We start from the raw sequence: 20,958 nt of genomic DNA, 5'->3' as shown, positions 1-20,958 counted from the left end.
TGGGGTGGTCATGGCAAACCCTGTCCAACAAACGCATCTGCAGAGCAACCTGCGATATGATTTCATAGTTTAATACTCACTTTCCGGTCGTGGAATACTGATTGTATGAGTTCAGTATTCCAAATGGCAACCTACAAGTCACAGTAGATTTTAACAGCCAGCAGCAATCAGCTCACTTAGTCGCATCAATGTTTTTTGTTCTAGGCGTTTCTAATTACTCGCCAAAATAAGAGAGATTATATATATTATTTTTTGTTTTAATGGGGCATCCGAGTACTCACCAACATACTGGGAAATAAGATATTGTGCAAGAAGTTCTGCTCTTTTGTGCAATAAACCCTTTTCCACAGTTCCTTCATGGAGACCTTCGACAGCCTAATGTGGTAGTTTACACATGATGCCGATTCTGTACTTGGTCCAGGCTTATAGTCTAAAGCTGCTTCAAGCTATGAAGGTTAGTGCCTTGGCAAGGTAGGTCCTACGAACTGTTACATACTTGTTCATAGAAACTCTAAAATTTACTTGGCCAAAAAGGAAAAAAAACTGCCACCGCTTAACACGTAGCTTGGAATAAGTGTGCTCAGTACCCTTTCCATGTATACACACACGCTGAACAATTTTTCCATGTCAATTAGGAATCTTTCTATTCCCTAATTCCTGTGACAGGAAAAAATAAATAAATAAAAATCACACATAACAATTACCGTAATAGTATATCATACCTGATCCGGACTCCTGTCCGCAGCTAAGACCGGAGCTGTGCTTGCCCCGGACACGCAATGGCTGAGCCCTCTGCTGCCGCGCCATGTCACAGGTTTGGTTTGGGTGCCATACTTGTTTGCAGTGGTAGCAGAATTCGGTTTGGCATCCTTCTCTCTCGCATGTGAGCTTCGGACAGCTTGCGCAGCCATAAGCAATGACAGCATAACTAGACGAGAGAAGCAAATGATGAGATCGACCGAGTAATCATGGACTAGACAGAGGCTGGAATTAAAATAGGAGTGGAGGCTACAACTATTGTGGATAAAGTTTGGGGGAGAGGAAAGGGTGGGGGTGGGTCAATCACTTTAAAACTAGAAAAGGCTATGTCATACAGCAGAAATTAAATGTTTTTACCAGATGTCTACTTCATATTCACAGCCGAATTAAGGGGGGTGGGGGGGGAGGGGCAAGAGTCCCGACACATGCCCAGAGTGGCATTAACTAGAGACAAAAGGACCCAGCAAGAGTAACATCAGCTTTCTTACGAGAATTGGAGGCAGACAGAGTTAGAAGCATTTGGTATTGAGCAGTGGTGTAAAGTCTTAGCTACATACAAATAAGTAGGATAGCAAATCTAGCAGCAAATATAGACAAAGGAATTAACCCATGCAGACTGAATGTCTGTGAGTCACTTTGAACTCCAATATAAATTTGCAGCAAATGACCACATGGCTGCTATTAGTGCCAGGGGGCAAATAAGTGCACAAAGGACAAACATATCGCAGGCAGAAACTTAGGTTTGGTGGGTGCAGCCAAAGTCTGTCTTACTACCTTAAGAATAATTTTTCATGAGGATATAAAAAAAAGAAAAAAAACTGTGTTTGGGACACCCAAGCCTGCTCATGTGCCCCCTGCTTTCTAGGGCTGAACTCCTTGCCAAGATTCTTTTTAAAAATAGTTCTGTGGTCTACCAAGTCTTCCATGAGCACAATTAACATTCTCTGGACAGTAAAGCTAATATCTCAGGGCAGACTAACTTCATGAGTTACTCCACCTATAATCTACTGGAGGTATTAAATTCCACACCAAAAGACAATGCCACAAGCCACAACCCTTTGCAATTCTGATCAATCAGCATTGTGAATCATCTCTCAATACCTTTGGCTTAGGAGGAAACTAAAAAGCCCATTTTCTTCTAGGGCTACAATTCGGCATTAAAAATGGATGCAATACTGGTTTAGTATTAATGAAGTGAACTGATTATCCTCAAGAAGGGTCTTGTCTTTTTGTTTTGTTGTTAACGTATTACAAATATTTCTTGCAAAGCGCACATGTAAACCTGTCCGTGTCAAGAGCCAATAAATTTGTGCCAGAAAATAAGGTTGGAGAAAGGATCCACAGTTTTCTCCCAGGCTACAATCTGTAAATTTCCTGATCACAGGACAAAACTAAATTACGAAACACGGAGTCGTGGGGAGGAGGGTCTAGAGCAGAACAACCTCAGGCAACATGAACTGAAACTTCGAATTAACGACAGAGCATGGGAGGCCACATGAATTGAGTAGTGCACTGACCACTAGGACACAGTCCTCACACATGTGGCGCCCTGCATTAGTAACTGGAGTAACAATGGCAAGATTGGCCTGATGCCCAATCCATATACAATCAAGTTCAAAGCCTTTTGTATACCAACTTACAGATGCCCACGTTCAAAATATTTTTTATTTCATTCAGACATTTTGCTCTCAACACAAACAACAAGCGAAGCTATTTTCACTGCCCATGTGTCCAATAAGTCAGACGAAAAGAGACCCACCAGGTCAGTGTCCACCAACATCGATTTTTAGTTGAGCACACACTAGAGTATTATGTGCAACTCATTTAAAGCTGTACTAGCTATTCCCTATGCGAGAATATTGAACATAACAAATAAGCACTGCATAATCCATTCTCCCCACACCCCAATCTATACATTTGGGTTCTGAGCACTCTGGTGACCACATAGGAGACATGTTCCAGTGGCACCACACTAAAGGGTACCCCTTGCACGTATGAACCGGGTGGAGCAGGTAAAGCTCTTCATCTGATGAAGTGCAACTAACAAGACATACCAAAGACTGTTATAAAATTCCCTGAGTGCTTCTGGTAGTCATAACAGCAAAGACTAGGGAAGGCAACGCAGCAGTGAGTCATTTCTCGTGGGAGGTTTCAAGCAGATTCACCCACCGACAAACAGAATTACTTTCCATTAAAGCAACAAAATCTCACAGGTGCTGAAATGAGCGCCAAGGAAGGCAGAGGTGGTGCGACCATCCGTGCCGTCATCTTCCTACAGCTACGTGGGAAGTGAATGCCTGTTATTACCAAGTGCGAGCCTTAAGTCACAGAGCACAATTTCTACCAAGTTTCCCATACACAGAAGCCAGACGCAATGTCATTAAACCCAATCTGCAAATATACATTGAAGGTAAGCCCTCAAGTGAATGATGTGGAGAGCTACCTTTTTCACCACATAAAGGATCAGTGCTTAACATCTTACCTAAACAAAGGAAAAGATGCGCAAGACAGTTAAAATAGAAAGAGGCTAATATTTATCAATTTAACAGTTTTTAATAGTGCCTCTGGGCCATGTAGAGTATATTAGGGTGCTTTACAGAAACCATCACCGTAAAACAAGTTTGAAAGATAAGTACAGCATTCACTCAAGTCCAGACGGAAAAGATGTGTTAAGGTTGTTCACATAAGGCAGGTAGGTTGAGTTCTGATATCAAGTCGGAGAGTTCCACATTAAAGTCAGTCCTCGAAAAAGTGCTGCTGTTTATTTTCATTGGAGTCCTGTGGTTCAGAGAAATGTTCAGGCATGGGGGTTTAATTTGGTGAATGGCTCTGTAGATGAGACCACATACTTCAAATAGGACCCTTCTTTGAGTTTAATGTATGTAGATAACGAAACCGAGGAGGCATGTGGTTGAAATGTATTTTGTGACAGTGATCAATCACTTTAGCCGCAGAGTGTGTATGCTATTGCTCAGAAAGGGCAAGTACAGTGGAACTTCTGCTACAATAGCATTACAAAGCCCAGACTAACGAAAAGAAGAGCATGAGTTGTTTTCAAAAGATCTGGGGAGATATCAGTAGGTCCTATAAGTTACATACAAACAGAACTTTCCACTTTGCCAATGTCACACCACATGATTTTACGATATTTTACACAAGCTGTAGGTTTTTGGCACTACACAATTACATCATTGTAGCAGAATGAAGAGTGCTCAGGCGAGAAACATATCCAAGTGTTAATCTCACTGTCTACTATGACTGGGATGTTTAAGGTCAAAAATAGTCTACCGTCCAAACATTCTTTTTTTTTTTTCTTAACGAAAGTGAGTCAACAGAAAAGCCCTAAAAATGTAAATCAACAGCACACTGGCAAGACGTTAAACATAAATTATATTGGAAGAACAATCACTTCATACCAAGCATACACCTTTCTGCAAAAACAGGAAAAGAAGAAAAAAAAAAAATACCAGCAATGATCATTCAAACGTCAAAACTCTAGTGGTTAGAAGCAAATTAATATTTCTTGGAGGTAGAACCCCCAAAAGGAACCAGTCTATCTGCAACAATAACAGTCCAATCTGTCGAAACAAGTTCATAAATCAGCAAATGTTCCATTTTAAAAAGTAAACACCTCTTCTGAAATTAAGCCAAGCCTGAATGGGAGTTGCTTAAAGCATCTTATGGCTCCCATACTAGCAGGAGGGTTTCCAGACAAACTGAAACCTCATTTCACCACATGCTACACTACAATTTACTATCAACTTATGACTAACTGATGGTACTAGCCTAAACTCACTAAACCGTACAAAGATTGTGCTCGATTTACATTTGTATTCTTCTTCGAATACCGTTTTCCAGAAAAACCATGTGTTAATTACTCTAGTCTTAAAGAAGTTCCGGATAAGAAACTAAACATGCTGGCTGTATGTACAAGATGCTTTTAAATACAGCAAAGATGCTCTTTTAAAAAACCCGTTTGAATAGAAAATAAATTGATTTTTTTTACTGCTTCAACAGAACCAGCAGGCCACCAGTCACCCACTTCAGCTCTGTCAGTGCCCCACGGACTTTCGGTTTATGCTGCTGAAAGAGCATACAGTGAAAAGACTATGTGCCAGCTGATACGTTAAGAGCGTCTCACTCTGGGGCTCTGTTCAGTAATAATGTAGCTTTAAAGTAATGTCTGCCTCAATGAGTACTTAATAATGATGAAATACAAGTCAGATAAAACTACTTCCGCATTTCGGTAGCAACATTATCTAAGAACACAGAAGATCGTATGGCCTGTGGAATAAAGGGTTGTTTTTGTGCGACTTCCTTGTTTAAAGCACATAGTCATGGGCTCTCAATCACATGGATGATCAAACAAGGGACATGCAGCTGAAATGTGATAAAAAGTTCCACACAAATTTCACAAAAGAAAAACCACAAGGCTTGCGTACAGATCAAAGACAGTTTATATGCAGCCAAAAAGGATAGTGCTGATCTCAAGGCATACGTTTATTTGGCCTGTGTGTGCTATACAAGGTCCTAGCACTCCATGTCGCTGGGCTGAAGGCAACTCAAGATGCTGAAGTGCCACCACGAAGCCTGAACGTCAGTAAAAAGTGTCTGCCTGTCAGAGTCATGATCCCATGTGCCTCATATGAATGTGACCACGGTAATCTTCTCAAAACAAGATTTAGTCGTACTTCGTATTAAGCTGTGTGTGTCAGTACAAGTACTCACCATGCGGCCTCGCTGGACATTAATCAATATGAAAATGTGCAGAACAGAAGTTGCATGTCCACTTCTACACAAGCGTTCACAGCGCTCAGTTCCCTGGCACGCACATGCCAGTCCAAGGGCACACTCATGGGTTTGTCACCATTAATGTGAGATCCTGTTATACAGTCACTGAATTAGTATGTGCTCATACCAGATTCTGCCAAGGAGTCTCTAAAGGCATGCTGCACTGACACTGCAGGGTTGAAAGTCTTCACATGTTTGGGAAACTGTGTCACTCTCACCTGGTTTGACTATCTGTACGTCATCTTTTTTGCCTATATCCGAAAGTAGAACAACAGGCACTACTAGCAAACAAGTACTCAAAACGTACCCCCGCCCCCCCCTTCTGCTATGGCGATTTATAGATCAACGCAAACTACCTTTCTCACCCAAACCTGTGTTAGGTTACCAGTCCTGTCACGGAAAATCTGGTTGGTTCCCAATTTGGGGGGGGGGGGGGTCTTGCTTTAACTCAGCATGGGGCTGTACAAAAACTGTGATCCCACTGCAAGTATCATAATATCATAATTCTTGTTTGTGTGTGCAGAGTCTAAATGTTCCAGTTCCTGGGACTCTACCGCAGGACATATAGATTTTCTGGCGACTCTGCATTCCATAGCGCCCCAGTCAACTGGGTCCTGACCTTTTTTTGTTTTAGTGTATGGCATTAACCAGCAACAGGACTTTCGGAGATAGAGCGGTTTTAGTAGGATCTGACCCATATACCTTGACCAGTCTCTACCAGCCCTTACTCGCTCCCAGAAAGCCCATGACAAATCTCTTGTGTAATGGGCGGCTGACTGAACGCTGGATGAGTAGATCGCAGGGGAGTGAAACATCGATACAGCCACGAGGTCCTTCCAGTAAAGTTGGCGAGACCTGACCTTAAAAGCATGTGTGACCAAAACGTGTGCAAGCACCAAGTCAGCACTTTCATATATAATCAACGGTAAACATTGCATTAACAACCTTGTGCGATCCCACATTGGTCAGGCACATTGGTTTACTCCTCTAGCTAGTGTACAGTTGTATTTGGTCAGGTACCCATGATTACGGAACTTTAAGAGTTCGTTCTATGCATGCACACTCAATAGTTCAGGGGGGGGGGGGGGGGATGTAATTATTTGAAACGGTTGTTGGATCCTACACCTATATCCCAGTCCCAAAATTGATCAAACTCCACATTTTTCACATGTTACATTCCAGCTGATTTGACCAAACAACATTTACCCCTGGAGTTCATCACATTCCGTAATTACTAGGAGTGATACAGGGAGTCTTACTTATAAATTTGAACCCTGCTAAAGCATGGGTTTACACAGGGGTTGGAATTTTAAGGGCTACTCTCACTGAGGGCCTTAGAGTAAGCAAAACTGCTCGACTCCCCTATTGCTGGAGTGTTAAGTGACTAAATAGGCAATTCATCCTATCTCATCAACAACCAGTAGAAGTAGCCCATCAACACCAGCGGTAAAGTGACAGTACCCACACAAATGACTGGCCAAGGACCAAAAACAAGTTCCCTGTAGGCCCCACTATGAAGCCCAAGAGCATATATTTGCAGGTTAATTAAAGCTAAGTGAAGAAGGACACCGCCGAAGTTACTTCTTAACTGCATTTAACCTGCAAATAAATGCTTGCCCGTTTAACATTTTTTCCTGGATATTAGTGCTCAACAAATAAACAGAAGCTCGGGCTGCTGATCACAAGGGGGCCGTATGTAAAAGTCAAGAGGGCCGCAAGCAGCCCCGGGCCGTAGAGTATCACTGCCATAAACTTTCAACATGTGATACCTTAGTTAAGTGCGGTGTTTGTTTTTTGGTCTCTTCTCTACACACCAGAAGGTGCAAGGAACTTTCACTTTAAGTTCACAGGTTAACTGTCAAATGTGTAAACTGGAAAGAATAAGAGACTTGCAGAACTTTTTGTGCTAAGTGAGCGGTGCACAGTGAACACTGGGCTGTGCCCTGCAAATGGAGCTCCTGACTCACCTGAGGATGGCGTTGCAGAGGAGCCCTGGTGCTTTCCCTGCTGTTGGCTCGAGACTCTCCCAAACTGAGCAGAGGCTAGCAGACCAGCAGCGAATAGCGGAACAGACCTCGTTTCACCTGGTCTTGCCACCATTGGCCATCTTTGCTGCTTTGGGGTACTCCATATGGGATTTTTGGGCACCACCGATCTTGGGCTGTGGATTCCATTATTTAACCCTCCCACCTCCAATCCCAACGGCGTGTGCCCGGACATTCTTTGGATGAGGTGCTGAGCCCTGCAGCAGTCTGTATGTTTCTGCTTCCCCCGAGGGTTGTCTGCAAAAGCGTCCCTTAGTGTCAGAGAGCTGACAAGGGGGCAACATGCTGCACTGCGTGGTGCTGGACTGGTGACTGAATGTGTCCCTGAGAGAAAGTGTTGCTAGCACTAGGAGTGTGGAACTACTGCCGAGTTGTGACATCGAACCTTCAGAGATACGAGTTGGAACAATAGAACAGCAGCACAGAGAAGACCAACTTCAAATCCAAATTTTAAATACCCTAAATATGATTACACATTTTTTAACATTTTTACGCAGTAAGCATTTCAGCGTTTGAAGTCAATCGAAGTGGAAGATGGAAGTTAACAGGAAAGCTAATCGGCTTTCTCATCTATTATATAGAAGGCCTTGCCAGTGATCCCCACCTGTTGCCTACATTGTCTGCGAAATTGATCAGAAATTAGGAGTATACTAAATAATATACATTAGGTGTCTGAACCATTTACAATTACCATCAACCTAGCATAGGTAATACTAATAACTACAAACCAAAGGCTTCCAGCGGTTGAATTAGAGAAACATACTATGTAGAAACAAATGTAAGCCGTTAGGTAGTCTTACAAAAAGGCAAAGATCTAAAAAACACTGTAAGACCAAAAAGATCAGTACCCAAGAGAATAAGTATCAACTATAAAGTGTGTATGGTGCTTGTTTAACCTATACAGGGAGGGTGGGGGAGAAAGCGAGAGAGAGCGAGAGCGAGAGAACACAGTTAAAATGCCTACAAAAAGGAATCATCGATCTTGGGAGCTATTACAGGATTATAATATAGGTTGAGGTCTCCAAATAGCGATAACATTTTTAAATTATTCAAATCCCCCGCTACCCCAAAAATGATACCTTTTCCTATGCTTAAATTATTAATGTGGATTTTTGCCCCCTCAGCCTGGAGAGGCACATGAAAAAACAAAGTTAACAATTTGCAACCAATAAGAGTTATATTACATACCGTCTCACATGCAGCATTTTGCGGGCTGGGGAATCCGCTGCAATACCAAAACTTCATCCACCATATTTAACCAAGGTAACAATCGAACGCATCACAATTACTCACACATTGAGAAGACAATTGCACCTACAGAACAGAAACCATTTGCAAGGTCCAACCAACATAACCACCATCCAATAGGTACCCAAAATAACAGATGCCACGTATTAAAAAAAAAAAAAAAAAAATATAGCACCAGGATTCAACACTAGGGACCCGATTCTGATGCGGTTAGGAAAGCATTCCCATCTAGGGCCGGATTAAAATGCAGTTAGAAAGGCCTTCTAACTGCATTTGTTCTTTTCAAATCGGATCGGGAATGTGTCTTCCCGACCGAGGGCCTGATTACGATGCGGTTAAGAACATAGGCTCCCACAGAAGTCAATAGGAGTCCAACCAAATCGTATTTAGAAGCATCCGGGTGCATCAGTCGAACTCTCCCGATCCGAGTCGGTCGTAACCATTTCCAAACCGATTTGATCTGGAAGATTTCCTTACCGCATCAGAATCAGACCCAAAATTGTAAAAATAACTAACTAGAATGGAAGTACAAAAGAGTCTGGACGAAAAGACCCAAATAATCAAGATTGGTCATGGTGACCAGCAGCATTACAAGAAGAAAATGATTTATATCCTCATACGGCAGAATTATGACACTACTTGAAGCATACAAGAGATCAAATACAAAGCCAGACATCTACACAAAATCCACCAACTAAAAAAATGCTCCCAGAACATCACAGGATGGCTTAATCTACAGGAGCTGCACTATCGTTAATTTCAAAGTGTGGCATAGAAGGTCTTCAGGATTCTTGGAATATAGGTATAAGAGTTTTGAAAGTTTCAAATCATATAATGTTCCAGCACCAAGAAAGGATTCCAGATGGAGAACAGACGGGGGTGGGGCTTTGGTGGAACTAGCCTACACAAGCACAACGAGCCAACTAACACACAATATTTGTGACTTTCACTAGTAGAAATTACTCTGCATGGTAGATATAACAAACGTAGCACATTTTCTGTAGCATCCATGGCATTTCAGAGAACTGATGGTGCAATACCGACGGGAGATTTTAATTCAAATCTATTGCCCACGAACACAGATTAAACAGAACAGATGAAGACGATATCAACTAAAATATCACAGAAGAAATCGATCACAGCTCAAAGAGACCCTATTAGGTAAACAGTAATTTAAATTGACACAGAACCTAAGGCTAAACATAATAATGATATGCTGGAGGCTGATAACATTGCCTCAATAACTTCTATTGCAAAACGAGTAAAACAGTGCAGCCTTTAAAACTGTGTGCCAACTCGATATTCTTCAAACGATAACGACTTATACCTACAAGAGTGCCTAATCCTGCACACTAATTGTGGGTACAGATCCTATGTACAGTCAGCAGGACTGCCTTTACAAAATGTATCTTCGCACAAATATACAATCAAAACAAGGTCATGGCATGCAGACACTTGGCTAAATGTTCAAGTACAATAATCAGCTTGTACGCAGTTACACCAATGCAAAATCCTGATACTGGACTCCTGTGCAACAGTACACGTTCCTGCGGGCATCTGCTAGACCTGCATGAATCAGTACAAGATCGTACAACAGTCACTTGAACTGTACATGATGGTATTATTTCTTAACATGCACTCAAACACCCAGTACGTAATACGTGTTCTTTTGGTGCACAGTAACTGGGGCTGAGCCAGTCAGTGGAGGATCCTGCCATGCACAAGGCACCATCAACTTTCTTCTTCCAAGTACATACAGGAAGAGAAGAGTAAACTAAAACCCGTCTTTCACAGAATAGATTCCTTAATGCCCTAAGAACCACTGTTCCGTGTTCTTTTTAAAGACAACTGAAGTTAAAGGAGCCAGATATGATATGCTTCAAAGACAGCTTGCTGTCAGTGCAGGGGGGATTGGACTGAAAAAGGGGAGGGTGGTCACCCCTGCCATTCAATAGTAAAGGGCAGTAAGGTAAAAGTCTTAAAGAACAGTCAATTTGAAACAAAAAACTCAACTGACTATAGAACCTTGTGCCATAAAGACAGCCTACCTAAAGACGAATCACCAGGCCCATCAAATAGTGCGCTCCATTTTCAAAATTTAAATCACACTGCCCAAAAAAACTATAAAATGTTCTGGCCGATGTAATCCTAAACAGGTGGCTTTATCCAGGGACAGGCATCACAGCTAAGGACTTCAGGACACCAAAAGCATTGTGTATGGTGACAGCACCGGTTGACGCAAAAAAGGACTAAGTCTATCTAGGCCTAGGGACAAAAACCTAAAGTAAAAAAAAAAAAAAGTTTAAAACAGAATAGTATTAAGACGCGTCACCACCAATGGCTTTGCTAGCAGCAACACCCAAAAACATAAGACAACAATTCACATTTTACAGACACGCGCACACACCAGTTCATAATCCACCCTCCTGCGGGTGTGGTAGTCAGTGCACAGGCCCAGTGTTTGCAAGCATGTGACGCTCAGAATGGGCACTAAATGTCTACGGATGATAGGGTTGTGGGTAAAGGGATTCAGGAGTAATGGAAATGTGGTGCCCTGGTGGCATGCGACTGCGCTGAATGAGGGGGTGTTACAGTAAGACAAAAGTCCGAGAAAGGTGATCGGGAGCAGACGCGGATACTCAGATACACAGGCAGAGAATGTCCTCGTACTGGAAGATCAACCAGGGTCCCAAGTACCGAAGGAAGATAATTGTAGCCTACCACTGCGTGCTGAACAGACAGCAGGATAGGAATAGTCTGCCGGCTCGTGTACAGAAGATCGAACAAGTACCAGGATTGTTAATTATACTGGTGCAGTCACCAGTGCACAGGCCAAGAAGTGCCTTGTAGTACAAACTCACCGAACACGGAAAGGTTCCGTGTACAAGGAAGGGATTAAAAGGGAAAACGAAAGCACGCCAAGAACCGAGGGCGTCTTTTCGAAACCACAACTATGCATTCCCTGACGAAAACTTACCGTAAAAAAAAAATCACCCCACCTGCTCCGTCACGAGGAGATTGCTAGTAGCCGTCCGGTCAAAAACACGAACCACAACAACTTTTTATAATTCTGAGCAACAGAGCTGGTTGCGTCAGCAAAATGAAATGGGGCATTTCCCTTCTGACTTAATTATCTCTTCTTGAGAAGACGTTTTGTGGCTTCTCTTTCTCCATTCCGATGATTACACGCAGTGGGCGAAAGAAAGGCAATAAATATATCCTTAAAACACTGCCATTAGCAAGTAGACAATTATGACTGCAGGGGTGTAAATAAAGTCAGATATGAAACCCGAATCTGTAGGCCCTGTTCCAGGGTCCTTGCTTAGCTCCAGCACTATGAACTCATAGCCAATGTACCGTTTTGGAGTGAAAGCTGGTTCAAGCACAAATAAAGACTTATTAAAAGCACGTTCTACTTCGTGATTTCAAGTATACTTCGCACTTATTGAATTTGTATGGCAAGGGTCTAAAAAAATCATATTTTAACACACCTGGATTCTGCACCATTCTTAACGTAAAGGACTGACCATTACACCTAACGGATGCATCACCAGACTTATCAAAGGGTGCACTTTCCGTCTGAACCTTTTCATATCCACAAGAAGGGAGGCGCCACACTAACAAAAGAGGGCACTGACATGGAACAGGCAACAAGTTGTTAAACCACGTCGCCACTATTTCTCAGCGTAAAGAAATAAAAACGCAATTTAAGAGTCCATCAACATCGTCCCACAATATTCGGACAACTAATGCATTACAGCAGTTCACAGCCACCGGTTAACTGCAAAACCCTCATTGTATACGTGGTAAACGAATTCAAGCAAAGCCCAATGAGGGGGCATAACTGCATACCACGATCTGCAAATGAAATGGTTACCAGGAGTACTCTGGTTCCTAGGAAATACAGAGAAGCCATTAACATGTATTTGTGGGGCAGGGTGGAGACTGACTAGTATCTCTGACAAATGCACATCGGAGAATCTAATGTTAGCGGTTCGAAATACAGACCAGTTAACAGCAGATGATGTTCGGTGAAGCACAGGCACAGCCTTAACATGTGAGAGCGCTACCCGCCACTGCAACTATCATGGATAATTGAGAGGTGTAATCTAAAGAGATCAAAGATAGTACAACCCTGCATTCAAGCGAAGAACAAAATATAAGCGTAGGTGGAAACAACCAGAAAGTGTGCGAGTTCCGAGGGCGGGACATACCTAGAGCGCGGGTGGAATGGAAAAGGCTACTGACGTGTTGGGGTTGTCCCCTGATGTAGCAAGTGGTTAGTTTGGAGACAAATAAATGAGTAGAGGCAGTATGGGCTATGCAGCTCCAGCGCACATGTCCACAACTCCACCTCAAAAGTTCCTTCACACTGTTTGGAAAAAGATAGTGCCTAGGTGGCACAAAAAAAGCAAGCAAAGAATCGCTTTTCGTTCAACCAACGTTCACCCTGTGTGAGAAACAGTTTCAGGAGCTGGGGTCAATTGTACTAAGATTTTACAGAAAGTGAAAGACCTAAAGTTGAATTAAAAACAGTAAAAGGAGGGACGTTTCGAAGGCAATAATTGGGCACGTTGGCAGTAGCAAGCTGATGACGTAAACGTGCGATGATTTTACGTGCGCAGGGCGGGTTTCGAAGGCAGATAGGAAAAGGTAACTATGAGGTGTTGCTTGTCGCTGGACAGGGGTGTTGGAAGTACAACTGATCTCTGAGTTTAGATATCAAACAGAGGGGTGCGAACGAGGGGTAGCTGGCATGGTTTGAGAATAAACAGTAACCTACAAGTGTTTAGAAACAGAAAGAGACTGGGCATGGGAGGAGTCAGGTTCCCCCACACAGAGCCAGTTGAACGGACGTGGTCAGTACTAATTTCTGGGAACCTTGGACAGTCAGCAAAAAGAAAGATTCAAATGCAGTCTTATTTTGTAGATGTACCCGCACAGATCTTTCTCAACAACCCCAACCCAAGACAACCATTACAGGCGTGCCGTTGCCCTTTCCTTTCCCTTGGGTTTCACGTTCAGAGACTCGTCCTATATCCTCTATTCCTAATAATCAAAAGTCCACCAACAATAATGCGAGCCATGCCGACCTCCCCGTCACCTCCCTCTCTCGCACCTACTAGAATCTTACCCGCAGTCAGGCGCCGGGCACCACCTGCAGTCCGGGTCCTGAGCTAGGTGTCTGCGCAGCACGAAGGCCTCGTACTTTGCGAGTAGCGGAGGGTCTTGTAGGATGGCGCGGACGTGGTGAGGCTGCAGGCGCTCAGCGCACTCGGGGCAGCAGATGTCCACACGGCTCTCAGTGATCTCTATGCGCAGGTACTGCCGCAGGCAGGCCAGACACGAGCGATGCGGACAGGGCAGTAACGGAGGGCCCGGGGGCTGCGGTTCAAGGCACAGAGGACATTCAGCGGGGCTCTCTGGAGGCGGCGGTGGAGGCTGTGGCGGTGGGATTGGAGCGGGGATGACGGGTGGCTCACGCCGACGAACAAACACCCGTCGCAGGTCCAGCCTCCGCCGGCGCCGACGAAGCCCCCCCGAGGAAGGATCCTGGCATGACGGGGACTCGAGGGCCATGACTGGGCCCCTTCCCACAGTCAGGTTCGAATGCTGCACAATCTCACTATTGGCTTCCGGGGGGTTCTGCGGCTAACCACAGACTTCCTTCAGGCCTCCGGTCCCTTCCACTGATCAGCCGTGAACTCCCATATGGTATCCATCGACCTAGACTCCGGTATAGTCTCACTTCCGCCTTTGCGAAGTCGTTTTTCTCGCTAGAGGAACTCGCATCCCAGTTTGTGACTCTCACTTCCTGCTTTTAGTCCTTACTTCCGGTGAACTCACTCCCTTTCCCGAGTCCTTCTCACCCGGTCACTGGGGCTTTTAGAGCTGATCTCACTCTAAAAGCCTAACCCAATCGAGGCTCCGCCTCTGCCGCTCGAACGCAAGCGCAAAGACTGGGCGGACATCCGCCAACGCTCGGGGAGTCGCAACGACGTCACAAAAGTAAGATAAGGCGTCAAGCATGCGTGTCAGCCATGTTGGATCGGGAACCACCACATCAAATCAATAATGCTTTATGTGGCATAACCAAACTATACAAGTGTCGCCAAGGCTCGGAAGCTTACGGAACTCCATACGTGCCAACATTAGGAAACATGAAAGAGGGAGATTTTGGGGGAAATAAATAAACGCGGGAATGAAAAATTTCCTAGTTAGCATTGTTTTTAAAATAAAAATGTTATCCTCCTCCTGGAGGTTGAACCACTGGTTTTAGCAGTAGTGACCAGAAATAGGGTAGAGAAAGTGAAAGTGAAACAAGGTAAAGTGAGTTAAAATTGCTTCGCACTTCTTCCTAAACAAACTTTATTCGGAATAAGTGGTGGCAAGGTTAAAAACAAGTTGGTGCTTCTATAGAAATTTGACTGTTCTATAGCACCGTGAAGTTCATAGTGAAGGTCAAACGTTCGACATGTTCAGCCCCGTATTTTTGCCTTGGAGGGGTCGGAGGGCTTTCTTCAGGACCTACGTGAAAAAATATATTTATAGGGTCAGGAGTATTACAAGTACCCTGAACGGGTGGTTTTCTGACTCACCCTTCTTCTTGGTCTATAGAAGCACCAACTTGTTTTTAACCTTGCCACCACTTATTCTGAATAAAGTTTGTTTAGGAAGAAGAGCGAAGCAATTTTAACTCACTTTACCTTGTTTCACTTTCACTACCCTATTTCTGGTCACTACTGCTAAAACCAGTGGTCCAACCTCCAAGTGGAGGATAGCATTTTTATTTAAAAAAACAATGATGATGCTTTTACGTTCCTAAAAGCGGAAAATCAAGATATACCGCATTACACACCTGTACGTGATTGAGGGTTTTTAGTTGGTAACCATACCTGACCATGGGATTACAGGTACAAGTGATCTATTCAATTTTTGATTACTGATCTTGACTGGAAGCTGAATAGATCAAAGCTTCTTCCTCCCTCTATTGATTATACAGTACACATCTCATGAACCACAGGGGAGCAGTCTCCATGGTAACCATAGTCCAATAGTATAACAGTCCATAACATATAATTGTATGATGGCCGTTCCGTTTCCTCTTTCTTCACTGCTCGCCAGTTAAGTGACATTCCTAGCATTCTTCTTATCTGACGTTCTTTAATGTGTCTTGTGTAGTAGTTTTTGCTCTGTACTTATACTTTGCAACTTTGCTCATTGCACAGCAGGCTTTCGCCCGAGCGCTTTCTGCCACAGACGCGGACCTCCCGGTGTGCGCACGTGCGCTGTGAGGATTCTGTCAGGCGCACATAGCCCGAGTGAGGCAGCACCGTCGAGCGCTCTCGCCGGAATTCCACGCATGTTTAGGGATTAGGACTCTGAGCCTGTGGCCAGTCCTATCCCTAACCATCCCTCGCTGCACTGACACTGCAAGGCAGTGATTTTTCCCCACACAGTCACGATCGAGTGACTACAGCGCCACCTGGTAGTGACTGCTATATTAGCATCTTCTGCAAATTTGGCATTTTTAGGTCTCGCATGGCGTTGCAGCGCAAAGCGCTACTCCGCCTCCGCAAGAGATATTGTAAGAGAGGACTTTGAGAAGCGTGCTTTAAGCCCCGCCCCTCATTTCCATTGGCCGGCGTCACCGTTTATGCTAAACGGTGGCATGCCATTGGAAATTAGGGTTTTCTGTTCACGCCCTTTGTCTCCGAGCCGGACTGGCTTGCCTGTTTTGCTGCTGTCGCAAAGCAGTTTCTTATCTTTATGGGGCCAAACACATGGCCCCATAGAGATAAGAGATCCCCATGCTCCAGCTACAGCGCGGTCCTCTCTCACTTTCGGGATTGCGCTTGTTTTTGCATCGGCCAAGATATCAAAATACCAGTGGTGGCGGTAGAAAACCGGTCTGGTGGCAGCACTAGCGCTGGCTAAATGAAAACCTGGCGTATTTCATGATACCCTTTTATAAACATTTTCTCATACTGTATGATCTGTTTCTGTGCTGCAAACAAACTAAAGTGAAGACGAAATACGAAACTGTAGTATCCGTATTTTATATAACATCTTCACTTTGAACGCCAGAAAACGGCTTTCATTCAGCCCCCTATTCGAGTATAGTTAAGTCTGTCTTTTGTGTCCTTGGGCAGGTCACGGACGAGATGTGGTCGTTTGGTAGCTCTCTATTGGCTGTGTAATAGATATCAAGGAGGGACAACAGCGGTTTTCGTGGTAAAACGTTCTCTACTTCGAGTGGATGTTCGCGTACAAGCCACTTTAAAGTTATTGACTTTTATCTTTTATTACATTTCAATACGTCTGCAGCTTAAGTCAAAATCTCATTAGATATTTTCATTTATACGTACCCAGGAATACCGTTCAGCAGCTTAGGCGTTATGTCAATGTTTTTCTGCTAACATATTCAACAATTCAACCATAGGCACTTTATGGAATTTTAACTATATTTCTCTATTTATATGATCTTTATACTTGGGGCTGCTATTGATGGATTTTTGCATTCTTATAATGAACTCTCCGTTCTCCAAACAAGCCTCACATTTTTTGTGTACAGCGGCGTGGCGCACAGACGTCACCGAACGGGTGCCTCGCAATGGTAGAGAGTGTGTGTAGTGAGCGTGCGCAGCTGTCATTTCACGCCTCGCGCCGCATTATGTACAGCGCGTGAGGGAGGGTGCGAGTGTGGCGCAGTCCGTGTTAGTGAGTGAGAGAGAAGCAACGAGCACCGATTCTTTTATCATGCGGAGGAGGCGGCACTCAGGGGAGGGAGGCCCCCCCCGTCGAGTTGAGAGATGAGGGAGACTTACTAAAGCTTAAGCAGTGCACAGGCCTCATGGAAAGGCTGACTTTTGGAACCGCAAGGTTATCATGGCTTACCTTTGCATAGAGGCAGATTGTTCACCGGTAGCTAACCAGGCTGGTTTTAAGTGCTAGACAATGAGTGGGTGCCCCCTGGGAGGAAAAGTCAGTACTGGAGAGTGAGTGAGAGCCAACAGGCAGGATATGTTTTAGTCATTAACCGCCCCTTACACACTTGAATGTTTGATAGATGGATACTGTGTAATCGGACTTTAACCCGCTCCTACAAGTTTAGATGTCTGAGTAGGTTTCCAGACAAGTGCGCACATGACCTCACTGAAGTAGGGTATAACTCGACAGCTCGCCATTGTGGTAAAGTTGTAGACAGTTGATACCTTCCACTCATTCACAATTTAACCTGGGAGGATGATGTTGCTTTAGTCAGAATGTGTGAAGCCCTTATTTAGCGGACGTGTTGTTACCCATGGGAGACAGTTGAGATACCACCCCTTTCCAATTTTTTGTTGTTGTTAACAATACGTTTAGGGAGAGAAATGCTGTACATTGAAAAAGGGGTTGCAGGTGCCATCTTCAAAAGAAGCATTTTTTGGTGACCAATGTTAGAAGTTTAATGTTAAAATGCCGCTGGTAAGTGTCAATGCTATACATTGGATGTATTATAGTACAGTATAATACAATACTTGTACTTAGGTGAGGATACAGTGGACATGGAGGCATGAGTATGAAGTGCTGGATCATAATGTTTACTATATCTTCATCTTGTTTAGGAAGGTATTTATTTTAGGGCAATGTTACTTTGACGGAGATTGTGGAATTCGCAGGAGAGTGAGTACACGTGACAAGCCTCAAACAAGTCCAAGTAAGCTTTTGGTTTGCCGAGCAATGATCGTCTTGGTAGGTGTGTGAGTGAGTCAAGTACCCGCAAGGATATCAGCTTGGTAATTAGTGGATAGTGCGTTTATTTGAAGACTAGGGCCTGTAGCTCATATAGTCCTCTATTTTGGCAGATAATTATCTAGCTTTTTGTTGATAGTGTGAGGTGGTGTGGGTCTGGGTGTTAAAGAGAGGTCTAGTGTAAAAATGTATTTCTATACCCAGGGGGTAGATTGACCAGATTCATTAGTTGTCAAATTCCCTAATTCACGTGATAGCTGCCTTCATTTATTTATTTTTTACCAGATTGCAGCAGGGTACTGGTTAGAAAGCTACTGCCACTTATGAGGGTAACATTTTTTCATAAGGTTATGAGTTGGCAGCACAACTTGGCTTTCCACAGAAGTCAGTGACTAGTTTCTCATTTGCTTGCTTGTTCTTTGATGGCATGTCTTGTCAATAGTGTTGATGTGCTTCTCCAGGAGCATAGCCTCTTTACCATGCTTTTGCTTGGCTGACTTTTATTCTTCCACTGCTCACTTTTAGGGAACTAGTTTTGTTCTGCACTCCATAACAGTGCACATGTTTTCTAGCTCTCGCCTTAATATGCTGCACCTGCTCAACATTTGACACCCACCCCCCTTGCTCCATATTTCACTCCCCCTTGTGCGGAGCTTTCCCCCGCTTCCCTACACCTGGTAGTTTATTTCTCTCTCACCCTACCTTCAGCCTTTGCAGGAACTTATATTCTCCCTTCCCCGATTTTTGGAGGAGTTCACAAAACAAAGCGCTTTCACACTTAAAAAAAATAAAAATCCGATCTAAGTGGTGTATGGCGTCTTAGAAAGGAAAAAAAAAAATTGGGGCACATCATTGCGTGTTTGATTTTTTAATCTTTTTTCAATGCTCTACTGCATTGACAAAGCCAGTAGATCCAAAGGGTGAGATCTACATGCTTTACAAATGCTTATTTGAGGTGGAAGTGTACCTAGACCTCTCTGGGGTTTTTAGAGATAAAGAATATCCTCCACACTCCTTTTAGAATGTAAACATAAATGCTTCCACCATTTCAGTGGGGGGGGAGGGCAATTTCAAGTAGGCTTTAGGCGCCCACGTTCAGTATGATGGAGAGGCGGTACCTCAAGCTGTCAATGCTGCTGTCCATTGAAATCACTCCCATAAATACTGCAGCCCACCGAGGAGGGATTTACCAGGGCAACAGAGCACCAAAGCAACACAACTCACACATTTGCTCTCAAACAAACAGTATCACAAATACAGTGACGTTACTGCTGCCTTTTGTTCTGGTGTGAGACAAGCATGCACTGCTGCTGCACTTGTCCCATGTATGTGAGGATGCGTGCACTACTGGTGCCTTTACCGTTACTATACTGTTTGTGTGAAGGAAGCTTGCACTACCGCTGCACACGGATCGTGCACGGTCTCCATCTTTACCCCTTGCTGCCTCAGTTCTTTTGCTTTTCGATTCTAAGTCGCCTGCTTAAAACAACAAGCATTAAAAATGCACTATGTCTCGCCTTTTATTAAGTTAAAGCCATTTGCTTTGCTATACAATACCATTAGCAAAGCAAATGGCTTTAACTTAATCAAAGGCGAGACTAATTGCATTTTGAAATGCTTGTTTTTAAACAGTGATCAGCTCAGTTGTAGGGCTGGCCAATAAATCTAAAGGGCGTTTCTTTGTGCTTGCACCCTCAAAATGGATATGTCTTCATCTGAGGACCATTTTTATTCCTGATTCCAGGAGGCTGAAGAGGAATGCCCACCGCCCCAACAATGCAATGCAAAAAGCATCCCAGGGGTATTTAGCAATCCAGACCATGCAGAGGCGAGTCCCAGTGACTCTCAGGTGGGGAATAGAAGGGCCACATAGCGTAATGCGGGGCACTTGGAAGGGTTTGACAAACTCAGGGAAACCTTCCTTAAAAGTGTGCAACCACTAGTACACGCACCCTGCCGGGAGGAAAAGGCGTCCGGAGAAAATTGCGACACAGTCGTCCCAAATTCTGACCCCGATGGCGGTCTTCCCTTTGAGGGGGAAGGTGTGTCGGAGGGAGATTTCTCCTCCTACTAGGATAATGATTCAGGTCGCCTCTGGCGTCCAGGTTCCCACTCCTCTGAGTCCTCAGAAGGAGACGGTGGCCACTCAGATATGTTCGGCCCTACTCAGATTTATCACCCTAGGTCGGCAGAGTGGATCCCTGATGTCACAGTGGTGGATTAAGTGGTGGGGAAATTCCGTCAACTCCTGGAGAAGGAAGTCAGGACTAAGATGAGGGGAGAATGCCCCAGGCCCTCGCTTAAGGGAAAAGTGGCAAACACACCGGAGATAGATGAAAAGCTATGCAAATTTGTTCGAAATACAAGGGGATCCCAAGAA

General features: G+C 44.1%; 1 protein-coding gene across 1 annotated transcript in view; it reads right to left on the bottom strand.

Annotated features, from left to right (window-relative positions):
- Positions 1–14,805, bottom strand: part of RNF19B (ring finger protein 19B) — a 94,402-nt gene extending 79,597 nt beyond the window's left edge. The window contains exons 1-2 of the mRNA XM_085648368.1: positions 13,978–14,805; positions 723–928 (exon numbers count right to left, since the gene is read on the bottom strand). Of these exons, the coding sequence (XP_085504494.1) occupies positions 723–928; positions 13,978–14,423 (652 nt within the window). The 5' untranslated portion in view covers positions 14,424–14,805. The remainder of the gene's footprint in view (positions 1–722; positions 929–13,977) is intronic.
- Between the last annotated feature and the right edge of the window lie 6,153 nt (positions 14,806–20,958).

This window comes from Triturus cristatus, chromosome 3_2, assembly GCF_964204655.1.
Source record: "Triturus cristatus chromosome 3_2, aTriCri1.1, whole genome shotgun sequence".
NCBI classification, from domain to species: domain Eukaryota; kingdom Metazoa; phylum Chordata; class Amphibia; order Caudata; family Salamandridae; genus Triturus; species Triturus cristatus.
The sequence above is the reverse complement of the archived record's forward strand: the minus strand, read 5'-3'. Positions and strand labels throughout refer to the sequence as shown.